Here is a 13,726-nt window from a genome sequence, read left to right as displayed (position 1 = left end):
CATTGTGATGTTGCGGACCTTTGCTTGATGAAATCTTCTCTATCTGGACCTCCTAGAATTTTAATTAAATACCCCTGCACTATAGCTTTAAATCCATGCCGTGGCTACGTACGTAGGTACGTGGAAACAGGGACCCCACGCCACACCTCTCGAAAATGTAACTACACGTCGCAGCGTTGGATTTCCCCCCACTCATTTCCTGGTTCTCCATCTCCATAAACAACATGAAGTCAAGGAGAGGGTTAACTTTTCCTGCTACAGATTTCCCACCGTGGTCAGAGAGCACGGGGGAGACACTTCTCCCACTATTAATCTAGAGTCTTTACTCGCTCCGAAGCTAGTTGCCATCACGTTCTCACTCGCTCTACCATGCACACACAAACGCCGGCCCTGCTATTAACTTTTTCAATGTTGTGGGTGCTTTTAAAAATGTTTTTGACAAAGCTTTTTCATATTTTTCATGTTGACATTTTCAGTGCTGATTTCGCTGGCCAATTTTTTGTGCCACAATTATTATTTATTTTAGCTAAAAATTGGTCAGTTTTTGCCCCAAGGACCACATGAAGGTTAAAGAGATCCATGCAGCAGTATAAACTTCAGGCCACTTACGTCGGCTACGGCGACAGCTCTGCCCGGAGCATCGGCACAACCATAAATCTACAATCTTTACTCTTGTTTTGTGTCTTTGATCATGGTTTATTGTTCCAACTGTCTTTCTTTCTCCAGGAGCTCATTGATGCCTTCGATATCAGAGACACAATGATTCAGCCTCCAAACACGCAGAATGAGTGATGGCCCCGGCTACTTTTTGTTAGCTAAACCCAACATTGTTTTTAGGTGTGTTGCTGTTTGCTTGTTTTTTAAACATTTCTAATTAATAAAAACAAATTGTTAGAAATTTGCAAATGCCAAATTCCAGTAAATACCACTCTTGTAAACACATGTCATAGTTACTGTGAGATCCTGATTACTCAATTGCACATTTTGTTTTTATATTTGCTTTTTACTGTTTTTAGAAGTTAAAATAATAAAAGAAATTGAAACCTGCTGCTGTTGTAATGTATTTATATGGATTAGGAGGAAACGCTGTAATTTGATTGGTTTGATATGTGGGTTGTTAAAACCTGGGTTAAAAGGTCAAATATTTAAAAGATGGAGAACAAATGGCGTATGCGTGAATATTAAGTCCATAAACCACGGCCTAGTTATGAGTCAAAGACAAATGCAACTGGTGACGATGGGTCACTTTAAACATGTGTTTAATTTGAGAAGAAATAAACACAAACTAGCTCTGACCTGGTTGTGAGGGTTTGCCTGCTGAAGCCTAACTTGGCCTAGCTTTTCCCTCAGTCAGCTCTTTCTTTCCAGGATTCCTATTTGTTAAGATGCAGTGCCATTGTGCAAGAAATGTGCAATCCAAAAAAAAATTATATCTTTATTCATGTATTCATTTTGTCATTTTATTTCCAAGAAAACACCATTTCAGGTGATTAAACTTGAGTCTTGTAGTACAAATAATATCCACATTTCACATCTCATTGTACAAATACTGTAGGAGCCATTTGTTTCCACCTTATTTGATTAGGTTAATTTAGTTATTATTTTTAGCCACTTGGGGGAGTATTGCACTGGGTGTGGTACGTCACTGGGAAGAAGGTATATTTACAGGTGCGGTGATCAATGAGAAAAGGTGTGGATGGCGGGGAACACACGGTTTTTACCGTAGCCGTGAACACGCCACAACATATCATATCAGCACTAGGTGAAAATACTATTTTATGTGAAGTGACCCTTTTTCTACTTTTATAATAAACGGGAACACCACCCAAAGACAATCAATGCTTGGACTTAAGATCTGTTTTGCTACGCGTCGAGAGCACCATGCCATCCATACCGAGGCTTATAAGATAGCCTCCACAAATACATAGGGAGCAAAAGCGTGTGCAACAATCAATCATTTTGTTTTTTGCTGTAATGTTTCCTCCTGCTCCGTTTTGACTGACTAAACTTCACTGATCACATTCAGCTCATCATGTGTTCTTATGATGATGTACTACCATCATCCTTGCCATCTCCTGGGTTTCTTAAAGGGACAGGCATTATTTATGCTGCCTCCCATCTCTTCCTCTCCCATCTCTTTCTTCCTCTCTGAGCATTTTTTCCCTCCAAAGCCAGCGCTTCAGTCCCCACCCGTGCAGTGATGTAAGGCTAAGCTGCATATGAAGCTAGAAACAAACTCCCTTTTTCACGGTCATTAGAATAAGTTGGACTCATTATGTAATGTAGATTTAATATGGCTATGGCTTGAGTATATATGTCACAGGCGTACCACGGGCAATGCAGTGCTGAGTGTTTATTGGTCACTGAGATACACACTCATTCAGACACAGACTAGCTCACTCTAGCTCCAGCAGAGATCTGCCTGCACTGGCAATGCTCAGTCCGACTGACAACAATGCAGTTCTGCAGAAAGGTGCTCTGCAAGCCGTGTAGTGCCAGAGTCACTTCACCTGAGGAGGACATGGAATACAAGATGGGGAGCTGCATCGGAATCTCACACAGACAGGTAAACAGAGGAGAGGGAGGATGCTGAGCAGAGGCTGCCTGCAACGTAGCATCAATGGCTGTGTGACTGAGCAGGGAGAGCGTGGAAGGGGAGATGGAAAAGCTTTTGCCAGTCAAGAGCTGAGTCTTACTCAGGCAGAAAGAGAAGGTGCGCTGTGATGGAGGAGGGGGCGACGTCAGCAGGGAGAAAAAGCTGTGGAGTTGGTGAGGAAGGGAGGAGCTGAGAGGGTGATGCTGATTGTGGTGAAGAAAGATGACAAATAATGTGCATTAGCGTGTATGAGTTAGACTCATCTAGACAAAACACTGAATGACAGTTGAGATAAACCTGCAAGGGAAGTGTGTTTCAAGTGTGCTGTGAAGTCTGTCAGAAAGAGAGCTGGTCAAATTAGTGTTATTTATAGGGATGATAATTACATGCCTGCTGTATCCACAGACTGGGGACTCAGCTGAAGCTAGCCTGCGATGATGTTAGATAAGAAAAGCATATCAAATACATTTAAAAACACTCTGTAGTTCCAATGTGTAAATTTGGCTCCTGCTCTCATGGTTGCTTTGTTATTCTTGGTCGTTGTGTACGAGCAGGTCTTAACTCCTGTCCGTGCATGTCAATCACCGTGAAATGGACAGAAGGGAGAGATTGGAAGAACATCACCACACTGAAGTCAAGAAAATTAATAAATGTTAACGGTATGGAGAGATTAAAAGGAAAGCTACAGGTGGGATAAATAATATAACAGCATCTTCACCATCGTCTTTGACATGATCAGTCAGAGAGCCACGGGGTCTGACACCCCATCCTCCTGTCCCTGGAGCATGCCTGTTTGTTTACAGTGCTGCCCAGAGACCTAGCGTCCCCCCCAGACTGCCAGGCATCATAGCAAGGGACCCCCCACCCCCAAACACACACACACACACACACTACCACCCTAAGCAGACATGGCTTCCCCAGCTCCAGTTCGGTTTCCTCCCCTCGGTCCTGTCCCCTCTCCTGTCCCTGTCCACCCTCTGTCCTCTCAGCGTGCATTACAAAAATAGCAACAGAAAGACCGGGGCTCCTCAGAGGAGAGGGCAGAAGCAAACATTGGCCTTGAGTCCGACAGTAAAGCCAGATTGGATTTGGGTTTGTCAAAAGCTTGACTCTGTGTGGAAAAGTCTCTTGTTTGCAGTGGTGAGTAGTTCATGAGTTGCAGCATATTGTGGATTATTTGTCCATTTTATGGTGGTCTTTCAAACAGAGGAGGGTCAATATATAAAAAAATTAAACACCGGGTAAAGGGTGGGATTGTGAAAGCTTGTATTGAAATTTGTATGACTTTGTTTTGCTTGTATCATCATCTCGCAGATGCATGATGATTTTAATGTGTTTACTTCAGTTGCCTTTGCAAGGTGGATGAAAATGGTTTAAATCAAAACGTCATCAGTATATTTGTCATCGTCTTTTTACCTTGCTGAATCATATTACGGGTATTTCCTTAGAAACATTGGATTGAAAAGAAAAAAAGAAACCCAGCATTGTGTTTGTCTTGGAGGTTGTGTTTCTGCTGGGTTTCTTGTGCCAGCGGAGGGGTCAGATACCAGGCAGGAAACAGTTACCTCACACTGCAGGTGTCATGGTCATCGTCCAAACCTCCAGAGCTTAAACCATGGCTCATGTTAAGTGATTGACGGGCCAAGATGAGGTGAGAAGAGACCTGGCAAGAGAATAATCATATGATTTGCCCTAATGCTCTCTGTACTGCCAAAAAGCCCTGAAACACTGCGGCCAGCTAAAGTGCACACAAGTCCACAGCGCGAGGGCTGAAATTACACCCCATTCACACAAATAGCAAGCTGACGGGGATGGAAGAAAAGTTGCCACACAACAGAATAAGTGACTCAGATGTGAGAGAATCCAGATATTAAATATCACCATGGAATAAATATAGGAAATATAATTACTCACATAATCAGACCTGGAATATACAGCCTTTGTTTTCATTTGAATGGAAATGAAGTGTGCATGATATATTGTGCACAAGACTGGAAGAAGTCTAACAGCAGTGGACAACGCAGATCTCTATTTATAAAGTCTTGCATATTCAGGTCAGTGCATTCTGACTGTGACAGGGCTACCGTACAGTCCCTGCAGTCATATGAGGAATGCACAAACAACATTTCTGTTAGCACGACTGTTTACTGCTCAGCTGCAAGCAGTAGCAACCAGCCCCCTCTAAGAAATACAACACGGAAATGGGAAAGAAAGATGATTGCCAGAGAATATTTCATAGCGTTACGAAAGTGATTCTACCTGTATTTAATATAAAATCAGTCAATAGCTAAAAGTTGTTGTCCTTGCAATGACAAACTGCATCAGAGATGCTCCGAGATTCATTTTAACAGCCTGACCTACCTCGTGTTCGTTAACAGACTGAACACTGCTGGAAGCCAAGAGACACCACAGTCTGTTATTTACCACATGAGCATTACCTTACTGAGCCTCAGTCACTGTGTCAGTATGCTACACTCAGTCGCGTCACAAGCACAAGCACAAAAGCAACAGACTGCATGTGAAGATGTTTATTCTAGGAGGCCATTTGTTTGAGGCCAGAGGGGGTCTGATGGTCACAGTAACTTACTGCAGCAGGAGTTGAATATATCCACAGTAATGTCTCATTAAAGTAATCTCTAAAAGCAACTTGTATGATTACAAGATTCTGTGAGGATGCAGTTCCTGCTTTTAAGCCCACATCGGCAGAGGTAAAGCCTGCACTTTGGTCCAGGAGGGAGGTCTTACATCACAAGGTCCCTAATCTCTAAAACGACACACACACTTAACCATTCTCCCTCCCTGCTAGTTCAACCTCATACCAGAGACCTGTAATCCTATGGCGTAGGAGTCTGTGACTTCTGAGGGACCACAGATCCCCTGTTCACTCTGGGTCTCTCCGGGAATAGTCGTACGCTGATGGTCCTTCTGTGCCGGTGTCTTTCAGCCAGCTGATGTGCAGAGGTTGTTGGTTTGGGCAGTTGTGGCCCTGCAGCTGGCTGAGCCATGGGGAACGAGAGCAGCACAACTGAGGCGTCGGTAAGGGAAAGCTCTCTGGCATGGGATGGCTGGGATTGCTACTTGCTGCCTCGTTGCTGCTGTACACACCTCAGTCTCTTTCATGCACGGAGGACTAACCAAACTAACACTTTCTGACATTATTACTAACTGTTGGCTTCAGTAAAACACATGCAATGTGTATGGAGCTATGTGTACATTCCCATGCTTAAATGAGGCTTGTCTGAAAAGCATGGGGGTGTAAAGAGCAGGTAAAGATAAATATTACATGGTTATGTCATGACTCTCATGTGCCATGGTAGGTTTTTATCGCTACACACCCTGATTCATTCTAAGCTTTCTTTCTTTCAGCATGTACATTACATATCATTACAGTATGTATGCCTCCAATGTGCATGTAGAGTGGTTAATAGTGTTGGTTTAAGAATGCAGGGTTGCTGTAATTGTAAAAAGAAAGCTATACCAGGAACCAGGAATTTCCACATGACTGGAAGACTTCAGCCATGGAATTCAGGATTATTTAAATAGGATTAACATACATATTTGTCTCATGAGCTATAGACTCTGCAAACCATGCACACTGGATCTTATTGGAAGTGATTGCAGAGTGAGACTTAACATTGTTGGTTTTGCCTAAAAAAACCAACAATGGTGATTTGGTTTCAGTGTTTACCACGACTGCTTTACTATACAGTAGCTTCTCTCTCTGGTTGAACTATTTCATTTGCTGTTTCAGCCAGAAGAGGGCGATCCAGAAAGTGTTGTTCTGTTTCCACCTCAGGAAAATCAAAATGACTCCCTACTACAGGTACAATAATTGTGTGTGTGTGTGGGGGTGTGAACGCCTGAGAGAATATTAACTGCTGGGTGCATCTTTTAACAGTAAATGTTATAGTGCTTCATAGTGTCCCTATAATAGGTCTACCCAAATTAAATTTTTACATATATTTCATCATGAAAAGGAAAGAAATCCACTTCCAAGGTGTCATATGGTGAATGGTAAACCTCTTTTATGTTCCACATTAAATGTTAGTACTTCAGGCCACACATTTGTTTGGCTACACAGGTATGCAGTAATTAGTCAGTTAGGTGGGACTTTTTTTCTATTCCTTTTGACATTATAGTTGTGTACAACTTTGGAAAATGCTTCCCCTGAAAGGCTTGTGATTCCTTGTGACTGCATTGTGGTTTATTTTGGGGCGGTAGCAGCTCGGTCAGCGTGGAGTTGTGTTGTCCCCATACGGACCAAAGTATGGTGGTGGACTGGAAGCTGGAGAGGTGCCAGTTCACTTCCTGGGCACTGCTAAGGTACCCATGAGCAAGGCACTGAACCCCCAACTGCTCGGGGCACCTTTCCCTCTGACATCTCTCCATTAGTGCTAGTACAGTATACTGTAGGTACTGAGCATGGATGTGTAATTCAGGCCTGTGTGTAATGTGTGTAATAACAACAGAGTATAAATTGTAATTTTCTCTTGGGGGATTAATAAAGTATACACTATTGTTATTATTACAACTAACCTTTTTTGACACAGATTTGATTTTGTGGCCTGGTTGTGTAGGCTAGTTTGTCTATTTTTGATGATGGTTTATCAGGAAGACATACAACTGGTCCCAAAATTACACAGACGCTAATACTTATATTTAGCTTATACATTGTGGTCAACTTAATATTGTTTGAAAATCAGCCACAGGAGACACTTAGGGCCTTCTAACCGGCTAAAAACAGTTGTTTGTATTTCCCTATACCTGAGAGCCATTCAAGGGGAGCACACTGTGTTTATTTGGCCATGGGGAGTGTGTTAGAAGGTGCTGTCAGGTCCATGTTGATGTCACACCTTAACACTCAGACGTCAAAACTGGATGAAGCTTTTATAACGCAGGGGCGGGGGCTGTTGTGTGTCTCTGTTGATATGTAGCCTACCTGTAACCAAAGCTTCTTGGAGTGTAACTCGATCCGCTCTCTGGGGGGGTCACTGCAGGCCCGACCCTTGGCCTAATTCCCAGCAATCACCTGCAGAGGCACTGTCAGTCAGTGAGTGCAACCAGCCAAAAGATACAGCAGCGAGAAAAGGGGGGAGGATGCCCGGAACAGAGGTTGAAGGGGAGGAAGGAAGGAAGAAAAGAGGGAAGGGAGGCAGAGGACGAGGAGGAGGGAATAGGAAGAGAGCAGACTAGAATGAGTATACAGTAAAGGGGGAGGAGAATTCTCGGCAACGTTAGGCTACCTTCCCGTGGCCAGCCCAGTCAAGTCAGCCAGTCCCAGTAGCGGGCGTTGTGTTTGTCCGTGCGTGGTAGTGTAGTGTTTCTACACTCCACACACACATCAACATCCCGAGGAAGCTCATGGAAATTTAACAGGGGAGCGGCATTAACAGAAGACAGCACAGGACTGTAGAGGAGGAGGAAGTTAGCTTAGTCAGTACAAGAGAAGAGAGGGAGCGTCAGCAGCATGTGTTGCAGCATGTTTGTATCGTCTTCTGCCCCCTTGAAATTACAGAGCCCTGCAGAGGCTGCCTGGACAGTGAGCAAGGTAGAAGGGTAGCACTGCACTGCACTGTCACCTTCAGCACGGTGGAGCACACTGCTGGGTAAGTGCCACACGGATGGTGGGATGAAACTTGATAGAAAGAGTGGACTTTTTTAAACCTGTGTAATGTTGCTGTTTGGGGCCAAGTAAGGACCTGGTCCCACTTTAGCACTACCTTCTCCCTGTTTACAACAGCCATGTGTAAAGCATTAAAGTTGTGTTAGCACACGTATGGGCACTGCCAGATTGAATTAACAGTAAGTAGTAAGCTAGCTTACTCAATGACTGTCGAAGTAGCAGTTTCCAGGCAACCTCAGTTTGCTCTCTGTTTGGTTGCTACGGGTTAATTAATAACATACAGTGCTTTAACTGCATGAGGGTCAAACTAACACTGTAAGAAAAACAAGGGCTGTGCTTTTCCACTTTATATCATTTGGCCAATGATATGCTAACAGGGTATGCCACCTAGTGCTGGTGCTTATTGTTCTGTGTTCTGTTCTAAGTTGATATTATATTAGTGGAGGCTGTTTCCACTGGGACATTATCTGGTCTTGATAGCAAAGGTGAGAAAGTTCAGGCAGGAAACAGGAAACTCAAGACACGTCAACATACAGCCATCTCATGACAAAACGTGTTCTGTTTGAACGTGACATTAAGACAGAAGATTATAGCTGTATGGAGATCACAGGCCTTCAGAGTGACATTTACCTGCAGCAATGCTTTTTTGGGTTCAGTTTCTCTCTGTTGTTCTTTAATGTTTTCTTTTTGTTCTTTTTTTTGCAACCAAAATGTTGCTGGCAGGAGTAGTCTAAATTAGTTAAAAATAACCCAATATGGCTTGAGCTTTGCATAGGCAGATGTGAACAGAGGGAGAGGCTTTATAATTGGCCAACATTCCTCTAAAATTAGTTTTAAAGGCCTAGTACAGTCATGAGTTTTTATTCTTGTGTTTGTGTGAGTAAAATTCATGTTTGTGGTTCACACAAAGGATGCTCTTGGTAGCGGTGACACAGGTAAGGCCAGTCACTTCGAGCCTCCCCACTGCACACACAGCTTCCCTTGTTAACCGGTCTCCAGTATTTACGTTCAGTAAGGTCACCACTGAGGTCAGACGTGGCATTTTGTAGTCCATCTTGAATGAGTAAAACATTTAAATTTTGTTTGTTTTTATTTAATTAATATAATAGCTTATACATGTTTTACCATGTTACTATAGTAATAACTTTAAAATGAGGGAAAATGCAAGTTTATTAAAGGTAAAAACAAATGTACATATACTTGGTTCCAAAAAGATTTAATGATCATTTACTCTTGTCAGTAATAATGGTCACCTTTCCTCGTGGGGGGCCATGCTGTCTATTACTGGTTCATAAATAATGAATGATCAGATTCAATTCTGAATCTCAGCAATGGACAGCATTTCCTCACCCATGTTATTCTTCTGGACTCACACCGGTAAGTCCTAATTTCCTAAAAACAGGAGCTCTCTGTAAGAAACCGCTTGCATACTGATTGTTAAGGGGCTGCGTTATACCTGCACATGTTTTATGTGTCTAAGCAGGTGCAGATTTGTTTGCAACTGTACACCTCAGTTTATGTCTGATGGGGGTGAAATTATGGAAATTTTCCTGTTTCCCCTGTTAACTGGTGAGGGCAATGTGGGAGAAATTCCATCACATCGTGGGTCCACAGTTGAGTGGTGTGAGGGCAATATTGTAACGTGATGCCACAGACAAGTGTTGTGGCTTGTGGTTGTGGTTGTATTCTGTCTTTTTGTCAACCAGTGGGACAGACAGGAAGGAAACACTAAGGCACGCTAAGGCAAGTCCACGTAAACCAGATTAAGTCACTTTTTAGTTTTTTTAAAGATTATTTTTTGGGTGGTTTTCCCTTTTATTATAGTGGATAGACATGAAAGGAGGAGAGAGATGGGGGACGACATGCAGCACAAAACAAAATGGAATCAGACCATCTCTACTATTAAAATATTTGTTCCCATGACTTTATAAATCATGTTCAAATGTTGAAAGTACATGTGACACAGTGAGTCCTAAGGGTTAACTGTATCTGTGGATGGCGACCTCAGTGACTACCTTACCTTTTAGGTCACTGAGCCTATGTTGTTTTTTCAAAAAGAGGCTGATTTATATTTGCTAATAATATACTGTAATTATGTTAAGACATTTTAAATTTTTGAAAAAACAATTTTGTTGCCCCTGCAGTAACTATGAGGATCCCTAGGGGCCCCAGGGTGGTGTTGAAGATTTCTGATCTAAATGATTTATTGATTAGATGATTAGCCTAACCACATGTCTGATTGTACATGTCACAGACTTGCTGGACTGGTTTGTCTTTAACAATTATTTAGAAATGTTTTATTGTAACAGACTTCCTTGTGAGATGTTTCTAAGGTGGAAAACACCAGACTGTAATGAATTTTTTTCAGAATAGTGGTGTGCTCAGCAGTGTAAACAAAGCTGCAGAGATTTGGCAGTTGCACTGAGCCTGGAATACATTCTAGACTTGAATGATGGAAATACTCCTTTAATCTCGACTCAAATCAGTAATTCTCCAAACCAACATGAACTATGCATTTCTCCAGAAACAACACTTAATAGTTTCACACAAGGGTGGAGTTATTTGATAGTAATGTTTGAGCATTTAATCTGTAGGAGTTCCCTTGTTAGTCCGCAACATGCTCACACTTGTTTAACAACACACTATCATGTATAGTGCAGCGGAGACTCCAGCATGTAGCTCACTACGATTATGTTTGGCTTTCTCACACAGGCTGAAGCTCACGCTGAGAGTTTGACCCGGAGGGACAACAGAGCGCTTCTGACTGAAGCCTCGACCAGCCAGCAGAGTCTGCTGTCCCAACCAGTGCTCCCAGACATCCCAGTCCTCACCGGAGAGGAGGAGAGTGGAGGTGCGGCTCAAGATCAGGAGGAGCTTGAGTTTCCTCATGACCTGCTGCCTAGTCTAGACTTCAGCAGTGAGCTCAACATCTGGGAGTCCTCGCTGGGGTAACTTGAGCCGTCTTACACACACACACACACACACACACACACACACACACACACACACACACACACACACACACACACACACACACACACACACACACACACACACATAAATAAATATGAGGTAATAATTATATCAGTTTATATCTAAATGTTATAATAAAACTGCTATATCACAGAGAGGATACATGTACGTGTCTTTGTACGTGTGTGGGTTTGTGTTAGCAGAGCTCAGACTAGCTCAGGTACGAGGAAATGTAAGCAAGTGGACCCCCTGCTGGTGGGCCCGCATCATCACACTGAAGTCAGTCGATCATCGCTTGTCCTAAATGAAAGGTACCACATATGGCGTTTTTCCATTACATGGTACCTGCTCGACTCGCCTCAACTCCTTTATTGGTTTTCTATTATGAAAAAAAAAATACCTGGTACCTGTGAAACTGTACTTTTTTTTAGTATCACCTCCGTCAAGGTTCCGAACAAGCTGAGGCGAAAGGTGACGTGAAAACCTGCAGACTACTGATTGGTCGGAGAGAATCGTCTCTAATCACGGCTTCATTATTGCTAGCTAGGGAGTGTGTTGGTACCCGATCTGTGCTGCTCGCACAATCCGTCCTGCACATGTGCAAGATGTTAGCGCGTGCGCAGATGATGATCCTGTTTCGAGGATATACGACACTGTGTCACTACCCGATGTGAGTCGAGTGCAGATGTGAGTTGCGCATGCTCACTTTTAAATTGTTTACGGCATAAAGTGTCTTACTGAAATTTGTAAAATCCATAAAATAAGCTTTTTCATTTCAAATAACAGAAGATGGAAATCATTTCAAAAACGTTTTAGCTATCTATGATTGTTTGATTGCTAACGTTAGCTCAAAACGCCATTCAAGTGACAGCCTTTGTTGGGTTTGACTGCTAGCTTGTAGCTAGCAGTGATTTAACTTTATGTAGGTCCATTTTTTACTGTGTTGTCATTATTCTTGTCAAAAACTGATAATAACCGTTAAAATATATAACAGCTGTTACGTCAGTTTTCCTTGTGCTCATTTAAAATACAATCAATCACTTGTCTTTATAGTTATTACTGTAAAGTCTTAATTTAGCTGTAGCCAGCTTTTCCAAGTGTTCAGTTTGAATAAATGTTAGTTTTTATACTGAGAAAAGTTTATTATTTTATGGATTTAACAAATTTCAGTATGACTCATTATGCCGTAAACCGTTTAAATCTGAACGTGCGCAACTCACATCTGCATGTGAGTCGCGCATGCATCACTTTGCGACAAGTAGCCTACAAGATGCTAATGAGAGACTTCTGTAATGCCAATACAGTACAAATGGACCCACATAATGAAGTTTGTTCACTGCTAGCTACAAGTTAGCAATCAAATACAGCAAAGGCTGTCACTTGAATGGCGGTTTGAGCTAATGTTGGCAAGCAAACAATCATAGATAGCTAAACCGTTTTTGAAAAGATTTCCATCTTCTTTTGTTGTTTGTAATGAGAAAAGTTTATTTTATGGATTTCACAAATGACATTTTAAGTATGACACTTTATGCCGTAAACCGTTTAAATCTGAGCATGAGCAATTCACTTCTGCACTCGAATCACATTGGGTTGTGACATCGGGTACCGACAGCGCGTACTGATTGTGTGTTATCTTAATACATCCATGGCCCTGAACATACGCCACTTTTAAAAAGTTTAGCCTGCAGTGTTTTTTTTTGCTGCTTCCAGCTTCTTTTGAAACTAAAAATGTCTTCTGACTGTGGCAAGAGCCACATGCCGAGAATCAAAAACAACACATGTTCCACGTTCTTCAACGTCTATCCACTCTCGCCTGACGCATGAGGAGGTACTAGTCTGCAATGGAAAAAGGAGGATGGGCCACCGCGGGCTAGTCAAGCAGACCATGTAATGACAAAGCGCCATTAGACTCAGCATGATGGGGGATAGCGAGTCTGCTGTGGGAGTGTGGTCACAAGGAATGATTAAGAGTAACACTATTGAGCATTTAGTGGAACAAAGGATAACACAGTGTTTGAATGTTTCAAACTCATTTTGGAGTGTTATGGATATCGCCTGTTTGGGTGCTGCCTGTCTTAGCGGACTTTGCTTGAGTTGAGGTTGTTTTTATTTATGCTTTGGTGAATTATATGCAGACTGACTTAATGTTCTGTTTCTAGTGTTGCCTTGCATTCTGCTTTTGTCTGAGAGCTGGAGTTGATTGCACTAATTTGTTTGAGGCTTCAGTGTATTCTGACAAGCTGACTCATTGCAGTAGTATACTTATTTTTGTTTTAATTCAATTTAGGTTATTTAAGAAGGGGACAGTGCAGTTAAGAAAACGCATTTTTATACATGTGCTAAAAATGCCAGAATTTCCAGCTTGATGTCAATGCGTAAAAATAAGGGGAACACAAAAAATAAATAAAAATAAAATCATAAAGTTATGAGAAACTACTTAGTAACCATTCCATATGATGTACCACTTGGGGGTGCACAAAAAGAGTAACTAGGAATCAGTTGTTACTAGTGTGAGCTCCTCAGAGGTTACTTCA

General features: G+C 42.2%; 2 protein-coding genes across 24 annotated transcripts in view; both read left to right on the top strand.

Annotated features, from left to right (window-relative positions):
• nsmce4a (NSE4 homolog A, SMC5-SMC6 complex component) overlaps positions 1 to 1,042 on the top strand; it is a 7,711-nt gene extending 6,669 nt beyond the window's left edge. For all 5 annotated transcript variants that reach the window (XM_034897536.1, XM_034897534.1, XM_034897533.1 and 2 more), the window contains one exon: positions 727 to 1,042. In XM_034897536.1, coding sequence (XP_034753427.1) covers positions 727 to 792 — 66 coding nt within the window. In that variant the 3' untranslated portion in view covers positions 793 to 1,042. The remainder of the gene's footprint in view (positions 1 to 726) is intronic.
• Positions 1,043 to 2,177: 1,135 nt separating this feature from the next.
• Positions 2,178 to 13,726, top strand: part of tacc2 (transforming, acidic coiled-coil containing protein 2) — a 50,707-nt gene continuing 39,158 nt past the window's right edge. For 7 of the 19 annotated variants that reach the window (XM_034897445.1, XM_034897433.1, XM_034897446.1 and 4 more), the window contains exons 1-3: positions 2,182 to 2,566; positions 10,932 to 11,167; positions 11,396 to 11,503. In XM_034897445.1, the coding sequence (XP_034753336.1) occupies positions 2,456 to 2,566; positions 10,932 to 11,167; positions 11,396 to 11,503 (455 nt within the window). In that variant the 5' untranslated portion in view covers positions 2,182 to 2,455. Of the gene's footprint in view, positions 2,567 to 3,603; positions 3,737 to 5,402; positions 5,633 to 6,347; positions 6,420 to 10,931; positions 11,168 to 11,395; positions 11,504 to 13,726 lie in introns of those variants that run through there. The other 12 variants (XM_034897450.1, XM_034897437.1, XM_034897443.1 and 9 more) reach the window with 8 other exon arrangements.

Source organism: Etheostoma cragini, chromosome 17 (genome assembly GCF_013103735.1).
Source record: "Etheostoma cragini isolate CJK2018 chromosome 17, CSU_Ecrag_1.0, whole genome shotgun sequence".
NCBI lineage: Eukaryota > Metazoa > Chordata > Actinopteri > Perciformes > Percidae > Etheostoma > Etheostoma cragini.
Note: the sequence above shows the minus strand (reverse complement) of the source record. Positions and strands in the feature narration are given on the sequence as shown.